Genomic DNA, 18721 nt, shown 5'->3' with positions numbered 1-18721 from the left:
TGGGGGGGGGGGGGGACCTATATAATACTTTCAACAATAAAGATTTATTTATTTGTTTTTTAAAATAAATAAATTTTTTATTGTTTTCATTGATTTCAGAGAGGAAGGAAGAGGGAGAGAGAGAGAGAAACATCAATGATGAGAGAGAATTATTGATCGGCTGCCTCCTGCACGCCCCCACTGGGGATCGAGCCTGCAACCTGGGCATGTGCCCTTGACCGGAATAGAACTAGCACAAGTACAAACCAGCTGCATATCTCTTTGTAGCTGAGGCTGGGTGGCCCTGTGCAGAACACAGGCAGTGGCTGACTTTGGCCTGCATCTCTCCTAGAATGTCAGGTTCTGATCAATTCAAACTTAAGAATAAAGCCCCAATTCAGTTTTGTTTTAGTCCCAGGCCCATGAAAGCTGAATGGCCCTACTGTGAGCCCTTGTTTGTGTTTCACTGGGCTTTACGGCACACAGGCAAATGACCCATTTACCCTGTGGGTGACCAAGCGGAGAGAAAGGTGGTGGGTACAGCAAGAGGCCCGGGGGTTCAAGTACAGCCTCCGAAGTGAACACATCGACTCTCTCAGAAGCCTGGTTTGGGTTGTGAGATGGGTGAGATGGGCAAATATCTGGATTTACTGAGACCTGCATGCTGCCAGCCAAATCCAATGAGAAGGACCAGGAGGCCCACCACCCAGAGCCCTTCCTGGATAAGAGCAGTTGGTGCCAATCCCCAGCATCTGGGGCCTCAGGCAGTAAACCCAAGTGGGTGGTGGGGGAGCTGTGGAGAAGAGCTCGGGTAGCGTGGAGTAGATGGGAATGCCTGGTTGAGATGACTTTCAGTTAAGGGCCTGAAATGACGGAAGAGAGAAAAACAGACAGGCAGGAAAATTGGTCCACACTTGGTTTATTGTTTCCTTCAGCTGTGACTAGGAGAGGGAAGGTAGAATTCCTATTTCTCAGTGAGACATTCAGTATCATCCATGGGCTTCTGAAGAAATCACTAGTTACTGTGGAAGAGAACAAAGACACACATGCTTAAAGTACTGAGAGCAAATAAATTCCCTTGCACTGCAAAACGTACAAAGAGTTGGGGTATGGGCAAGTAAAAAATTCATATGGCAGAAAAAAAGAATTTTAGAAAGAATTTTTGTAATTTTGCTTGTGATATTACTTGGCTATAACTTACCCTACAGTTTTCTGAGATTTTTTTAAGGAAAAGTCATATTTAATGAGAAGTATTTGCGAATGAGAAAATCCAACATTTTTTCCTACATACAATGAAATGTTCATGAATTAACATTCTGTTAATCTTGGCATTTTTTAGAAATTTAGATACATGTTACCTTTACTTTTCCATATCGTGCAGCAATCATTTTTGTTTTTCATGTTATAGACAATTTTTTTTGGAACTTGGGAACTCACGGGCCTTATGCATTGTGACTATAGTGCCTAATGGATAAAGTGGCCCTGATTCATTTTACAGGCTAATTTACGTATCTTATATCTTATTACATTCAATAGTTTAATTCCATCCTCTCCTCAAGAACAACTTCCCAAATAACTTAAAAGAACTTTAAGAAACTAAAGAAAAAAGACTAAGTGACTTAAATGCCCATTCAAGGTTAGTAAAGATTAATAGACTATTTTTATATATTACTTTTCCAATTCATCTACCCAATAAATAACTTAGGAATTAGTTGTGGATTATGAATTTCATTGTAATTTCAAACATTTATTTTGAGACATCTCTTAATGTACTCACCTAGTGTTTTAGGTCTGGGTGTTTTGCTGTGATTCAGAGCTAAATAAATAAGGAAATAACACAATCTGACAAACTTACAATGTTTATGAAAGTTTCTTCTTTCCTTTCAAAATTTTGATGAAAGAGAAATATCAGCCAAATTTATATTTTATACAAATTATTATCGAGTGTTGAAATCAAACTATTGGGCCTCTTTTCTATTTTTATATTCACAGACTTCTTATGTCAGAACCCCCAAGAAAGAGAATAAAAAAGTAAAAGAATAAATTGAAGACAGACTGAGTTTAATTGACAGAGAAAATACAGATTAGTTATAAACTTCAGTGATAGTATAGTTTTATCCTTCGCATCCTTCCATCACCATTTATCTCCCCTTTACCCTCTTTGACCTCCCCAACCCCCATTTACTCTGATAATCAACATACTGTTGTCTGTGTCTATATGGTTGTGTTTTGGGGTTTTTTTTGTTTGTTTGTTTGCTTTGCTTAATTCCTTTACCTTTTTTGCTCAGCTCCCTATCCTCTTCCCCTCTGATGGCTATCAGTCTGTTCTCTGTACTTATGAATATGATTCTATTTTGTTTGTTAGTTGTTGTTTTTTCATTAGATTCCACATATAAGTTAAATCATATGGTATTTGCCTTTCTCTGACTGGCTGATTTCACTTAGCATAATAATCCCCAGGTCCATCCATGCTGTCAAAAGAGTAAGATTTCCTTCTGTATTACAGCTGAAGAGTATTCCATTGTGTAAATGTACCACAGTTTTTATACCCACTCACCTACTGATGGATACTTGGTCTGCTTCCAAATCTTGGTTACTGTAAATAATGCTTCAATAAACATAGGGGTGTATATATTCTTTTCAATTAGTGTTTGGGGTGTCTTCAGATATATTCCCAGAAGTGGAATTGCTGGGTCATAGGCAGTTCCATTTTTAATTTTTTGAGGTAACTCCATACTGCTTTCTGCAGTAGCTGTACCAGTCTGCACTCCCACCAACAGTGCCTGAGGGTTCCCTTTTCTCCACATCTTTGCCAACACTTGTTATTTGTTGATATACTGATGATAAGCTGTATAACTTTATTAACCAATGTCACCTCAATAAATTTAATAAAATAAAAACCTAGATTCTACTTCTGATTCTTTCATTAACTATCTTGGTGACCTTGGTCAAGATAGCAACTATTTGAGAACTATGTTGATCATCTATAAATGAGAAGGTTCTAATACTGTATGATGAAAAAATTAAAATTTGGCAATAAATAACAATGTGTGAACTATAAATGAGTAAGTAGTTGGAAGATATGTTAGGAGTTTTTGTGGAGAAATTTTCAGAAATAGTTTAAGTGGGAAGAAAAGCATGCTTTGTGTTTGGTAAGGGAGCAGAAGGCAAAAAGTGAAAGGAAAAAAAGCTTAGTTTGCATGTTGAAATTTCCTATTTATCTTTTATACTTATTTATACATTGGGTTTTTTTATATGTTTTATGAATTTATAGGCTTATGTTTCTAATGATAACCAGGGTATTGATTTCACTTGGGGAAAATTTTATATATATATATATATATATTGTTGTGTTTTACATTTTGTCCCCCAAAAAAGCTAGGTTGAAGTCCTAACACCAGGTATTTGTGAATGTGACTTTATTTGGAGATAGGGAATTTACAGCTGTAACAACTTCAAGGTAAGGTTATACTACATTAGGGTGGGCCCTAACTGCTAATGATTGGGGTCATTATACCAGGAAAGGGAGGTGTAGAGTTGTAGAGACACACAGATCCATAGGAAAGACAGCCATGTGAAGACAAAAGCAAAACCTGGAGTGATGCAGCAGCAAGCCAGGAAAACCAATGACTGCTGGCAACCACGGGAAGCTGAGAGAAAGGCATGGAGTACATTTTTCCTCAGAGCCTCCAGAAGGACCCAATCCTGCTGACAACTTGGTTTTGGACTTTTAGCCTTCTGAACTGTGAAATAATAAATTTCTGTTGTCTTAAGCCAAAATAAATAAATAACCTTAAACTATAGTGGATGCTATGGCAGTAAAACACAGCAACAGTGTCAAGTGACATTATTAAAATTTAAATAAAAAGAATTATCCCAAAACTGTTTCCCTGTGCACACTAAGCCAGAAAGACCAGTAAATTAACGTTCCAAATTGTACTCCAATTGAAATGAACATTTTCCTATGGGTAATGCTATCATCTCTCACTCTGTGTAGGTGAATAAGGCTCCTAGGAGAGATGATATAATGAGAGAAGAAATGGAGGCAGTTATAACATTATAGACATACAGGTGTGTGTGTGTGTGTGTGTGTGTGTTTGTCATTGTGGGTGGTTTTTTTTGTTTGTTTGTTTTGGCTGCCTATGCGTGTGAAGACCTCATATAAAAAAATAAAGTGCTATAACTGAGTGATACAAAAGTAATCATTCATTCATTCAACAAGTACAACTAACCCTTGAACAACATGGGTTTTGACTGACCCTGTGCAGTCAAAAATCTGGGTATAACTTTAATCCCCAACAACTTACTACTAATAGCCTACTGTTAACCAGAAACCTCATTACATTAATAGTTAATTAACAAGTATTTTGTATCTTATATGTGTTATATACTGTATTCTAATAATAAGCCAGAGGAAAGAAAATATTATTAAGAAAACATTGTAAGGAAGAGAAAATAAATTTATAATATTCTATGTGTTTACTGAAAAAAATCCATATACATTGGACCCACACAGTACAAATCTGTGTTTTTAAGGGTCAACTATATTTATTAAGCACTTACTATTAACCAAGAACTCAGTTACATGCTGGCTACACAATGCTGACCAAACTAAACATGGCCTTTATCCTCTAAAATGGCAGTGTATGATAAGACATAAGCCCAAGGAAAGGAAAAGGCTAACTGAGACCTTATTGCTGAGTTTGAGCACCATAATAGCTCCATAGCACCGAGAGGACATAACAATGGAAATTATTTTTTAGTTTGGTAATAGTAACTCGTGACTGCAAAGTGTCACCATGAGAATAAGATCATAGTAATAAATGAGAAGTAAAGGACAGGAATAGCAGGCATTCCTATGAAGGGAAACCTCTTCTGGAATAAGAGGAATTATACAACCAATGTGCAGCCTAAAAAGTTTAGTCTGTGGATTTGGATGTGTCCTGGAATAGCAGTGGGCTTTGGAGGAATCTAGAAGGTATAAAACAGCCGCTAACCAAGAAAATAAAGAATTTTTAAATCAGAGGGGGAGGAGTGAAAACTCTCAACTATCTTATATCTGCTGAAGGACCCCAAACCCAAAATTGTTAGATGTAAGAAATTAAACACTTATTGTATTATTACATAGAGATATCCACCTTTTGGGTAGTGGAGGGGGATCTAATTATAACTACTTTGTAATACTGAGAGGCAATGGGAGAAATGGAATTATTGTTCCTTTATGATGTTTTTCTTCAGCAAATTTTTTAAGTGACCATGGTAAGCAAGCATTCACTCAGCTATGCATGAGTGTACACATTGAGTTTCTAGTTGAAGAATCTCCAAAAAAGAAGTAAACTTCCCCAATTATGAGTTAGCTCCATAAACATTACCAACCATCCAAGAGTAAACTCTCTATATACATTAACAAACTGGAGAAATGAAGACATTTATTTAGGTAAATACTCACTAGCTACTAGATTGAAAAATATAAATAGGTTATTTTTTGGTATAGTACTGTACCAATTTTTGCTGCTCAATTAATACTGAGGAATTAATTATCAATTGGTTCATCTTATTTTTCAACATACTTGTTTTAAGAAATAATCCCTAATTTACTTACTTGGCAATATCTGTTTGCCTGCTGCTTTCTGATCTGGATCTAAATGAGAGTAAAAATAATGGTTCTAAGTTAATTCTTTTAAAAATCAGCCTTTGTTAAAAAATGAAAGTCAGTCCATTCTATAACCTGAATTAACTCTTTTAGAGCACTATTCACCACTAATGAATAAACTCAAATTCTTACTAAATTAGGGTATGCAAATAACATTCTCAATTAATAAAATGTATAAATTCATAATACAATATAAAAAAGATAATAATGAATATCAAATTCAAATCCCAAACTAGAAAAAGGAAGAAATAAACACATTTGTTTTCCTCCTTATCACTACCCAGCACAGAACATATGCTTGATCTTGAATGCCTCATTCTAGCCTTCAGGATCTAACCTAATGTTTTACCTACTGATGAACAAATTATTACAAGTCATGATTTAAAACCCTCACTGACTTCTAGACAATCAGGGAGCCTGGGCTGAAGGGTATGTACCCCTCCAACCCCACACATAGAGATATGTTGAAAAAAATATCACAAAATACCAACCAACATTTTAAAAAGAAAGGGACATTTCTAATATAGTTTGAAAGAACAAAGGTAAGTAAGAATGAAAGCAGGATGACTCCAGAGTTCCATCAATCCGTTGTACACATTAGCTTATGAATGGAGACCTCCTGGAAAGCTGCAACTAACCTTCTCCAAATTTGGAAGCCATGAAAGGCCATTCCATCCATGAAACAAGGATGGTAAAAGCTTCCACCATGAGTCTTTAGGATGTGGCAAGGAAGTTTCTTTAGAAGTATAGATGGAAAAGGATCACCTAGAGACACAAGTGCCCTAATTGCTTTTAAAAAAAAAGTGGTTTAAGAATATGAACAAAAATATCACATAGAGAATCAGGAACCTTAAGTCTTTAACAAGTATAGGTTCTGGATATCAATTCAGGCTTCCACTGAATTCTCTATCTGCAGGTCTAACAAATGCTGTAAAAATGTATGGCTTAAGAAGATAAAACATGAGATAATCGCCACAGGGAAGATTCTACAAAAAGGATATGAAGAATTATCATGAAAAAATCCTGGCTGCTTAAGATGGCGTTACAACCAATGAAAAAAAAACCCACTAAAAGGTAATGTTCACAAGCCAGAGCAAACTAAAGAATTCATACCCCAAGAATTACAGGTAACAGAAAAACTTCAACAAAAGAATGCTTAGGATTTCCATACAGATCAATAAAGGAACACAATCCTTTAAACAAGAAGTTTGAAGCTAAGAGAGGTAGGTTTGTGAGGTTTAAGGAATGAAGCAATCTCTATAGCATAAAAGTGCAAGTTGAAGCAGCAAGTGCTGACGTAGATACTGTAGCAAGTCATCCAGAAGATCTAGCTAAGATAATTGATGAAGGTGGCTACCGTACACTAAACAATATAATTCAGGATAAATAAAACAGCCTTATATTAAAAGATGTCATCTAAGACTTTCATAGTTAGGGAGGGAAAGTCATTGCCTAGTTTCAAAGCTTCAAAAATAGGCTTACTCTCTTGTTAGGGACTAAGGCAGCTGGTGACTTAAGTTGAAGCTCATGCTCACTTACCACTGCAAAAAAACCTAGGGCTTTTAAGAATCATGTTAAATCTACTTAGCCTTCACTGCATAAATGTAACAATAAGGTTTAGATGACACCACATCTGTTTATAACATGGTTTAATAAATATTTCAAGCCCAGTGTTGAAACTTACTGCTCAAGAAAAGAAAAAAAAAAAGATGTTCTTCAAAATATTACTGCTTTTGATAATGTATCTGGTTACCTACGAATGCTGATAAAGAACCCTGACAACAAGATTAGTGTTGGTTTTATGCCTGCTAACCCTACATCCTTTCTGCAGCTCACAGATCAAGGAGCAATTTCAACATTCAAGTCTTATTATTTAAGAAATCGATTTTTGTAAGGCTATAGCTGCCATAGACAGTGATTCCTCTGATAGATCTGTGCAAAGGAAATTGTAAACTTTTTGCAAAGGATGACTTCAGCGGAGGAAGCACCTGCAGGTGTGGTGGAAATGGCAGGAGAACTAGAATGAGAAGTGGGGGCTGAAGATATGACTGAACTGCTACCATCTCATGATACAACTTGAGCAGATGAGAAGCTGCTTCTTATGGCTGAGCAAAGAAAGTGGTTTCTTGAGAGAGAACCTACTTCTAATGATGCTGTAAAGATTGTTGAAGTGACAACAACAGATTTAGATGATAACATAAACTAAATTGATAAAGTAGTGATGGGGTTTGAAAGGACTGTGGGAAAATGCTATCAAACAGCCTCACATGTTACAGAGAAATCATTTGTGGGGAAAAAAAAAAAAAGGGTCAACTGATGAGTCAAACTTCATTGTTGTCTCATTTTAAGGAATTGCCACAGCCACCCCCGCCTTCAGCAACCACCCCCCTGAGCAGTCAGCAGCCATCCACACTGAATGAAACAAGACCCTCTACCAGCAAAAAGGTCATGACTCACTGAAGGATCAGATGATGGTTAGCAATTTTTAGCAAGAAAGGATTTTAAATTACGTACATTGGTTTTTACAACATAGTGCTGTAGCACACTGAATAGGTTAGAATATAATGCAAATGTAACTTTTATGGGCTCAAAGAAACAAAAAAATTCACATTATTACAATATTCACTTTATTGCAGTGATCAAAACCAAACCTGCAATATTTCCAAGGTAGGACTACACATCCTTTGTTATTAATTATACATATCCTATTTCTTATTAGAGTAAGCTATTTTATTTCTTGTTTCTTCAAAGTAGACTTCCAAATGAATAAAAGACTTTTACCAGAAAGTAAAATCTTATACATTAGTAACCTGGTTTCAAGGCATTACTTCACCAACTGCAGGAGTTCAAACAAAATGTAGAACTGAATTGTGAATCATTAATTTATTTTTAATTTTTAAAATGTATATTAAGAAACTTTCTAATTTACTTACCTGGTACTATATGTGTGAACACTGCCTTCTGATCTGGAAAGTGAAAGACATAGAAAATAATGTCTCAAGTTACTCCTAGGAAAGTTTGCCTACTGCATGAATAAGAGGCCATTTTATAAGCATTATTATCTCTTTACTAGACTGGTTATCAATTAAGAAAATAATGTACAAGGTAACTGAAGAAAGATGCCAATAAATAACCTTATTTAACCGTATACCTCATCCAGAAAGAATGCAAATGTCCAGTCCCACAGTGAGCAGAGTGTTAAGAGGGCACAGATTTGCCTTGCTTTTTGCTTGTCACTTCTAAATACAAAATATAGGTTTAATTCTGAATGCCTGATTCTTACCTTCATACCTCACTTTTTAACTTTGTATTTATTGATAAAGAAATGCTACACTTGGTAAATGTAAACCCCTACTGACTTCTAGGCATTGCTGCAGAGTAGGCAGGCAAGGTATTTGTCCTTTCCATTCCTCACACAGAGGAGTGCTGAAAAAAACATAAAAATTTAATACATAGCTGAGATTAAAAACAAGAAAAGACTTCTCCTGATGCTAGTAAAAATAAAAAATAGAGTTCAAAGGATAAACAGGAGCTAAAACTGAATGACTCCAGGGATGTCTAAGCCAGTGATACACCTTTGGGTCTAGAGATTTAATTCCTTAGAAAGAAATCAAGTCCAAGATCTTTGCATGTCATAAAACTGTGAGTGAGCACCTTAATTAAACCTGGGAGCCAGGAGGACCATACCACCCATGAAACAGGGATAATAAAAATTCTGACCATAGAATTATACATTTGAAACCTATATACTGTTATTAACCAATGTCACCGCAACAAATTTAAAAAAAAAAATTTAAAGTGCACATAGGAGGGAAGAAATAAAAAGTTTGTCTCAAGATTTAAAAAACAGACAAACAAAAAAACAGCAACACAAACCTCTGAATGTAGAAAAAATGAGGATATATAGATGGTAAAAATGCATCAATGAAGGAATCCCAAGCCTTTAAAAAGTATACTTTCGGGATCCTAGTTCACAAACTACAAGTCCCTGAACACCATGCATAGCAATTGTAGGAATAGTTTTGCTTTAAACGCAGGGAAAAAAGAGAACAACCCGCATGTATGTGTCTTCAACAAGGGCATGCAGAACTCTCATGGGAAAATCATCAGCACTGAGGATAAAAGAGTCTGTGATTACAAACCACCAAACATGAGTGTCAGCAACCACAGCAATCAACAAAGTCATACTCCCAGACATACAGCACAGCCCTTGCTGGTTTGGCTCAGCACATAGAGTTTTGGCCTGCGACTTAGGGGTCCCAGGTTCGATTCTGGTCAAGGGCACATGCCGGGGTTGTGGGCGCAATCCCCACCCTGCAGCTGATCAATGGTTCTCTCTCATCACTGATGTTTCAGTCGCTCTCTCCCTCTCTCCCTCTCTGAAATCAATCTATATATATATAAAAGCCTAAGCGACCTTACAACGGAACGACCGGGAGGTGGGTGGGTGGCGGTGGACACAGGCAGCAAGGGAAGGAGGGAGGGTTGGAGAGGCAGGGAACTTGATTGGCCCAGATCTCCAGCCAGGCCTAGGGACCCCACCCATGCATGAATTTCGTGCACTGGGCCTCTGGTAAAAATATATTTTTTTAAAAAGAGGAAGAAATACAACACAATTTATTTTTAAAACTTTAAGATAAGAACATTTAGAATATCCATAAAGATCTTTGCAGGAATAGATTCTATAAGTCTAAAACAGGATACAGATGAAAAAATAGTTGATGAAATGAAAGAGTAACTTCAGGAAATAAAACAAATGTGAGATATGCAATTATAAATGATAAAGACATATTTCCAATTCTGGCCGAGGTGGAGTAACAGACTGAACTTACCCTCCCACCTGAAACAACCAGAAATCCTGACAAGATATATGAAACTGTGATTTTAGACATTTAATATGTTAATGCAGTATAGTGATCTCTGAGAGAAGGGAATAAAAAAGATGAGACCTATATTTGACCCTTCTTATTGCCTGGTGAGAATTTCCAGTCTGTAGCACAGCAAGGAAGACGTAGGCAAAGCCGGAGGTTTCTCTGATTTGAGGTAACAGAATAGGGAGTCTAGGAAGGGAAAGGCAGCTAGAATTCACAGGACACAAAAAAAGGAGAAAGGGAAAGAGCTCATAAGACTGTGCAGGGTCCCTCTTGACTCTTTTTTAAAAAAAAAAATATTTTATTGATTTTTTACAGAGAGGAAGGGAGAGGGATAGAGAGAAGTTAGAAACATCGACCAGCTGCCTCCTACACACTCCCCACTGGGGATGTGCCCTCAACCAAGGTACATGCCCTTGACCGGAATCAAACCTGGGACCCCTGAGTCCGCAGGCCAATGCTCTGCCCACTGAGCCAAACCGGTTAGAGCCCTCTTGACTCTTAAGCAGAAGACTGATGATTGAGTGCAAGTGAGGAAACCACCCGAGCCAGAGAAGGGGGTTGGGGGGTGAGGAGGGGGTGGGATTTTGAAATGAAGAAAAGGAGCAGTCCACTGTGCTCACATAGAGACAGGAATAGTTTGTGTTTCCACCACCTCAGGTGAAAAATCTCCTAATTCATGGTGAGTTGTGCAGTTACTCAAAAGAGTATTGCCTCAGTAGTGGTGACTATTCTAATTGTGCTTAACGAAGCTTAAAAGAACTGGATATTCTTATGCAAAAGAAAAACCCATTGTATCCATACCTCTTTAATCATATAAAACTCAATTCAAACTGAACATAAGCCTAAATGCAAAACCTAAAACTATAAAATTTTTAGGAGAAAATCTTCATGAATTTTGGTTAGGGAAATATTTCCTAAGTGCAACACCAAAATCATGATCTATAAAAAAAGAAAGTGAACCGTGGATTTCATCAAAATTTAAAACTTTTGCTATTTGAAAGAATGAAAATTACAAGTCTCAGAGTAGGGGAACATATATGCAAATCACATAAATGATAAAGTGCTTGTATCCAGAACATACGAAAAATACTCAAATCAAATAACAGGGAAACAAACAGCCCATTTTAAAAATGATTAAAAGATCTGAATGACTCACTAACAAGACAACCCAATTAATAAATGGGGCCTTTTAGGTGGAATTACCATATTCCAGTCATTTCCAACACAAAAGGAAGAGAGAGAGAGAGAGAGAGAGAGAGAGAGAGAGAGAGAGAGAGAGAGACCTGCTATACATTCTTTAAGCCATTTAGAAAAGAGTTGTTCTTTTGGCTATGTACATGCAAATCTACAAGAAAGGTGATATTGTAGACATGGAGGCAATGGACACTTATACAGGAATGCCCCACAAATGTTACCATGGCAAAACTGAAAGTGTCCACAATGCTACCAAGCATGCTGCTGACATTGTGCAAACAAACAGGTCAAGGGCAAGTCTCTCCCAATAAGTAAAAAAAAAAAAAAATGGAAATACTTTTTATAGCAACAAAAATAAATCACATAAATGGAAACTAAAAAAACCAAAACACTATTTAGTCATGATTTAAACAGGAAATCATACTGGAAATTTCTAATTTTTTGAACTAGATGTCAATTATAAAATGATATACAAAGGACCCTGGTTGGTGTGGCTGAGTTGGTTGGAGCATTATCACATACACAAAAAGGTTGCAGGTCCAATCCCCAATTGAGGTGCATCATGCAGGAAACAAGTGATCTCTCTCTCTCTCTCTCTCTCTCTCTCTCTCTCTCTCTCTCTCTCCCTCCCTCCCTCCCTCCCTCCCTCCCTCATTAATCTAAAAAAATTATATACAAGGAGAAAGTTTCAACTTTTATAACATATGGTAGAAAATAAGAAAGACTAAAAAGTAATAAATAAAGCATTTAACTCAAAGAATTAAAACAGGAAAGGTAAATAGAGCACACAGGAGGAAAAGAGCATAATTTAAGGGTAATAAACACAAAGAAAGTATAGGGATCTCAACAAAACCAAAACCTGTATTTTTCAAATTACTAACAAAATAGAAAAACCTCTGAGAAAACTGCTCATGAAAAATAAAAAATGCTAAAAGGAAAACCACAAAAGAAAAATTAGAATTAGAAAATACATCTATGAAAAAGTATAAATATGTAAAATAATATATAAGTCTAGATATGGCACATGGATACAGCCACATGTAGTAAAAATATGTAAGATACGACGACTTTCCGTGTAAAGATTGTCTCCCGCAGGTAGGAAACAAATACTAGAAGTGGATTGCAGCTGTATGTGTAATGATCATTTCATAAGAGAAATAAGAAAAATATTAGCATTTGTTTCTAATGGTGGGCAAATGGGTATTTGCACCTTGTTCTATGTCTTTGTGTTTGAATTATCTTTAAAAATAAAAATGTACTGCAGACTAAATTATGAATTCAACTTCTGAAGACTGTACCCAGAGAATCATTTTAAAGCTATTTCTTATATGACACAGCAATGCAAATTGAAATATTTCATGTGTGATAAGGCCCCAAAATCTGTATTTTAATAAATACTCTGGTGTTTCTCCTGTAAAGTGACAGAGATCATTGAGAACTTCTATGGTATTTGAAAATAAATAGATACAGATATATTAGAATTCTTCCTCTCTCAAATACCAAGGCAATGACTTTGGATAGTTACTTAAACTACACTCCCAAATCTTTTATCTCTAAAATGCGACTATTCAAAATTATCACACATTTAAATGATATACTGATGTAGTACTAAAAGTCCTTAAAAAATGTGTTGTTGCTGCTCACAATAATGCCTTGCATTTGACTAGATTCAAGTGGTATAAAGTTTAACTTCAGAACACAAATTTACTTGCTACTTCTGGATTCCTCTTCCTTGCTGAACCGCTTTTTCAGATAATTCAGTGTAATAGCTGTTATGGTTGCTATGGTCAGAACAGGTAAAGTAATGTAGAAACCTAGAAGCCACCGGTTCTTTGCAGATTTCCAAGCATCCCTTTCCATGATTAAATCTAAAAGCAAAAAGACATTAAAAAATCAGAGAAAAACAAGCTGTCTACTTTTACTTTTAAGCTGCAGCAAAATAATTACAAAGTTCTGAATTTTTGTTGTTATTCAGTAACATGGAAAAATAATAGAATCATAATACTTTGGACTATCTCTATTACCTCTCATTCTAAAAGAATAGAAACCAAGATTCCGAACCAAGATGGCAGTGTAGGTAAACACCAGAACACGCCACCTCCCACAACCACATCAAATTACAACTAAAACACAGAACAACCATCATTCAGAACCACCTGATGGAAGTCATACAACTAGAGATTAAAGACAAAAGTACATCAAGACTGGCTGGAGGGATAGAGATGCAGAACAGGCTGATCCGACACCCATGTGTGGCATTTTTTTAATAGGAAGGGATTGCTTGGCTGCGGAGGAGGCCTCCTGGAAGGAGCAAGATGTCCCAACGCCACACCAGATCCACATCCCAGGGTTCCAGAGCTGGAAAGAGAAGTCCCTATGACTTGGGCTGTAAAAACCAGTGGGGATTGTGGCTGAATGGCACGACCAAGGAAGTGCCTCTTAAAGGGCAGGCACATGAACTTACATGGACTCACTCCCTCCGAGCTCCAGTACTTGGGCAACAGCTCAAAAGGAGCCAGGGACATACAGGGAGGAACTGGATTATCTGCCATCAGAGCAAAAACTCACGGTGACTTTCTCCCAGACAGGGGTGCTTACAGGGGCCATTATTCCTGTGCTAAGACCTCTTCTGTCGCAGAGCTGATTGGCAGCCATATCTGGGTTTCCAACAGCCTGGCTCACACTGTTCACTCTGCCCTGGTAATTCCCTGAGGACCCGCCCCATCCAATTTTCAATTCCATCCAAGCTGTTTGCAGTGGCTTTTCCATATGAATGGCCAGTCCTGGCTCAGGCTTCAGATTTTCCCAAAATCTCTCAAGCAAGCAACAGCTGGTATCAGCATACCCCATACCTTTCAGTAAGAGGCCCAAGACAACTTGCCCTCACCTGGGCGCTTCCGCACCCAACACAAGTGGTGACAATCTGCAGATCCCTGGTAGTGGCTGACGTTGCACCTCCTGGGAGGCCCCAGAGCCAGTGCACCTGGTGGACAGCTTCAGACCATACCAGATTACAACTTTACACACCCACAAGCAACACACTAAAGGGGTAGACCCAGTAAGTACCAAAGCCCCACTGAAGCAAGTTCTGTTCCAGCAGCTCTTCCACTGTAGTCACAGCTGGTCCTCACAGCCTATTGGCCTGGAGGGCAGTTCCTCCCAGTGGCATCAATAGCAATCAAGGCTTAACTACAACAAGACTATGCTCACAGCCCAAACAGGAGTGCACCTAGAGTGCCCAGATCAGGTAACTGGGGAGGCTGAGCCACTGGGCCCTACAGGACACCTACTACACAAGGCCACTCTATGGATTTCAGTAGACACTGCAGCTCTACTTAATACATAGAAACAAACACAGGGAAACAGCCAAAATACAGAGATAAAGAAACATGTCACAAATGAAAGAACAGAAGAAATCTCCAGACAAAAATGTTAATGAAATGGAAGCACACTACTAAATACACAGTTCAAAACAATGGTTATAAGTTTGCTCAAGTATCTTAATGAGAGCTTGAAGAGACTTAGTAAGACTTTCAAGGATCTTAGTGAGAATTCAAAGACATGAAAAAAACTAGTCGGAAATTAAGCATACACTAACTTAAATAAAGAATAATTTACAGTGATTCAACAGTAGAATAGAAGATTATGAGAATCAAATCAACAATTTGGACTATGAGGAAGCAAAAAAAACATCCAAACAGAAGAGCAAAAAGAAAAAAGAATCCAAAAATATGAAGATAGTGTAAGGAGCCTCTAGGACAACTTCAAGTAAACCAACATTTGCATTATGGGGATACCAGAAGGAGAAGAAAGAGAGCAAGATACTGAAAAGCTATTTGAATTAATAATAACAGAAAACTTCCCCTACCAGTGAAAGAAATAGATTTACAAGTCAAGGAAGCACAGAGAGTCCCAAACAAGAGGAATCCTAACAGGCCCACACCAAGACACCTCATAATTTAAATGACAAAGGTTGGCCCTAGCTGGTTTGGCTCAAAGGATAGAGTGTTGACCTGCAGACTGAAGGTCCAGATGTTTGATTCTGATCAAGGGCACATGCCTGGGTTGCGGGCTCAATCCCCAGCATGGGGTATGCAAGAGGCAGCTGATAAACTATTCTCTCTCATCATTGATATTTCTCTCTCTCTCTCTCCCTCTCCCTTCCTCTCTGAAATCAATAAAAATATATTAAAAAATAAAGTAAAATGACAAAGGTTAAAGACAAAGAGAGAATGTAAAAACAGCAAGAGAAAAGCAGTTGGAGAACAAGAAGAGAAGGAGGAGGAGGAGGAGGAATTAAAAACATGAATAAAATGGCAATAAATACATATCTATTAACAATTGAATCCAAAAATTAAAATAAATGAACAAGGAATCTAATAAACAAAATAATCTGAGGAATAAAATAGAAACATGGAACAGGCTGATGAATCTCAGAGGGAAGAGGGTGGGGCTCTGGGAAGAGATTAACCAAACAACTATATGTATATTAGAGGCCTGATGCAAGAAATTCATGCAAGAGTAGGCCTTCCTTTTCCCGGCTGCCAGCACTGGCTTCCCTCTGGCACCTGGGACCCAGGCTTCCCTCTCAACCCCGCCTTCGTCTGAAAGGATATCCAGTCTAATTAGCATATTATGCTTTTATTATTATTAAAGATATGCATTACCTATGGACAATAGGGTAGTGAAGGCTTGAGATGGAATGGGAATCAGGTGGAGGGGGCAATGGGATAAAAGAGGGGTGACATCTGTAACAATATCAACAATCAAGATTTTTTTAAATGAATAGAAACCAAGTTCCAGAAAGTTGCAACATATTCTATATTATACAGCAGCTACATAAAAATCCCACTATAACACCATTAAGTGGGGCCCAAAACCTTCAATAACGTATAATGTGGTATGGTGTAATTGCAAGGTTATCCAATAAATATGCATTGTTACCAGATGCGTTACCACTGAATCTCACTATATTTGTGCATTTCCTATTTTTCTTTATTAGACTGTTGACTTTTTGACATTAAGGATCTGTTTTTATGCATGGAGCCATTGCTACTACAATGGCACTGGCATAAAAATCAGACTTGATTCCTAATCCTTATTCTACAACTAGTTTGCACTGGGTATGGTACCTGAAACATTATTTAAACTCCACGAGGAGAGGGATTTAATTTAACTTGCTGTACATCCCTCATGCCATATGACCAGGACCAAATATATATTAGTTCAATAAATATTTGCCAAATCAATGCATGAATAATGGAAACTAAAGTCCTGGTGAACAAATACAACACTGTGCTAGCATCCCTCTGGGATCTCTACAGCAGCAAGTTGTTGGTTTTTCTCATTTAAACTGTAAACTTCTTCAGAGGAAAAATTATCTTCAATTTACTTTATTTCTTCTATAATGAACACATAGTAACAGAGTGTATAGCTGAGATCACAGAATCAATTATAAAGGAGGAAATATTGAAATATAGTCTTAAAGGAGGAAAGTCAATGATATCAATCAATAAAAATTTAAAAGATACTCTCAGCTTCAATCATGATATCTGAAAGTTAATATTAGAAAAAGAGAGCAAGATTAAGAAGGCATATTTGGTTTCCATTTCTTGAAAGAAGCCTAGTTACCTTTCAATTACAAATAGTCATTTCTTCCTAAGTGTCAAACATCTAACTTTGTTTTTGTCATGATAAGCTATTTGAGAATTTTATTAGCTGGATTTGTAAAGAGATAGATACTTGCCTGTTATTTCTCTGTGAGCTTGTCTGGACTGCGTATTGCAATCTTGACCGGTCCAGCCACTGTCACAATGGCATTGCAACTCAGACGTGCACACCTAGGACCATTTTTTACATTTTAAATGATCATGTAAAAATATGCTCTCATAAAAGTAACATTATCAGATGGATCATCAAGCTTACTTTTGTATTTTTTATCTGGTGCAATTCTATTTATTTGATTTAGAGAGACAAGCCTATAAAACAAATGCTTGATTTCTTAGCCTAAATAACATGCACACACAGAGAGATACAGGCATACACATACACACATGGCATCTCAATAAAACTATTAATTAAGGCTCTCAATATTTGCATCAAGAAAATTTAACATCTTAAAATGTTCACCTGAAATTTTAGTGTGCAATTTCAAAAACACATCCTTTAATTCCAATGGAAGATGTTTCCAGTGGTGTGCTAGAGGCCAGCTGGTACTGAAGCACAGGAACCTACATCCTGTATAAAAACTGCTAGTTGCAATTCTCTGCTATTGTTAGATAGTCCCTTGTTCTGTAAACTCTGTCACTGTAAACTCTGTCACTTTTAGATAGTCTCTTATTCTGTAAAATGACTTTGTTTTTTAGTTTGAATAACAGAAAAAGATAAAAACTTAACTGTCTAACCTTGCAAGCTAGCCGTCTAACGTAATAGGTGAATACTGATAATAATTCCCATATTCTCATGCTAAGTGTTTGTTCATTATGTATCCAAGGTTACAAACTGTCTGCAAAAATAACTTACACAAAGCTCTTTGTAAAGTCTGCAGAAGGTCCGGAAAAAACATATTTGGGAGACAAAGAACTGGAAGCATATAAATAGCCCTGACCGGTTTGGCTCAGTGGATAGAGCGTTGGCCTGCGGATTCAAGGGTCCCAGGTTCGATTCCGGTCAAGGGCATGTACATTGGTTGCGGGCACATCCCCAGTAGGTGGGTGCAGGAGGCAGCTGATCGATGTTTCTCTCTCATAGATGTTTCTGACTCTCTATCCCTCTCCCATCCTCTCTGTGGAAAAAATCAATAAAATATATTTTAAATAAATAAATAGAGTTTCCTTCATGTTTTTGGTTCAGAATTTGACAGATATTCTGCTCTGAACCAGCGCAATAAAAAGACTCCTAATTGGCTTGTTAAGGTGTCTCGTATCTAGCTCACTGATTTGCGATACAACAGTACCAGTTCCCAGAGCTGATTTTGCTGAATCTCCAAGATCAGGGTCATTGTCATGTGGTAACCTGAAGT

The 18721-nt window shown here is 37.2% G+C and overlaps 1 protein-coding gene across 1 annotated transcript in view; it reads right to left on the bottom strand.

Moving 5' to 3' along the window:
* Positions 1-880: 880 nt before the first annotated feature.
* LOC308512643 (disintegrin and metalloproteinase domain-containing protein 32-like) overlaps positions 881-18721 on the bottom strand; it is a 99780-nt gene continuing 81939 nt past the window's right edge. Inside the window, exons 18-23 of the mRNA XM_081082244.1 lie at positions 17447-17540; positions 13409-13568; positions 8566-8598; positions 5582-5620; positions 1757-1795; positions 881-1001 (exon numbers count right to left, since the gene is read on the bottom strand). Coding sequence (XP_080938370.1) covers positions 1765-1795; positions 5582-5620; positions 8566-8598; positions 13409-13568; positions 17447-17540 — 357 coding nt within the window. The 3' untranslated portion in view covers positions 881-1001; positions 1757-1764. The remainder of the gene's footprint in view (positions 1002-1756; positions 1796-5581; positions 5621-8565; positions 8599-13408; positions 13569-17446; positions 17541-18721) is intronic.

This window comes from Myotis nattereri, assembly GCF_964212035.1.
Source record: "Myotis nattereri genome assembly, chromosome: 2".
NCBI lineage: Eukaryota > Metazoa > Chordata > Mammalia > Chiroptera > Vespertilionidae > Myotis > Myotis nattereri.
Note: the sequence above shows the minus strand (reverse complement) of the source record. Positions and strands in the feature narration are given on the sequence as shown.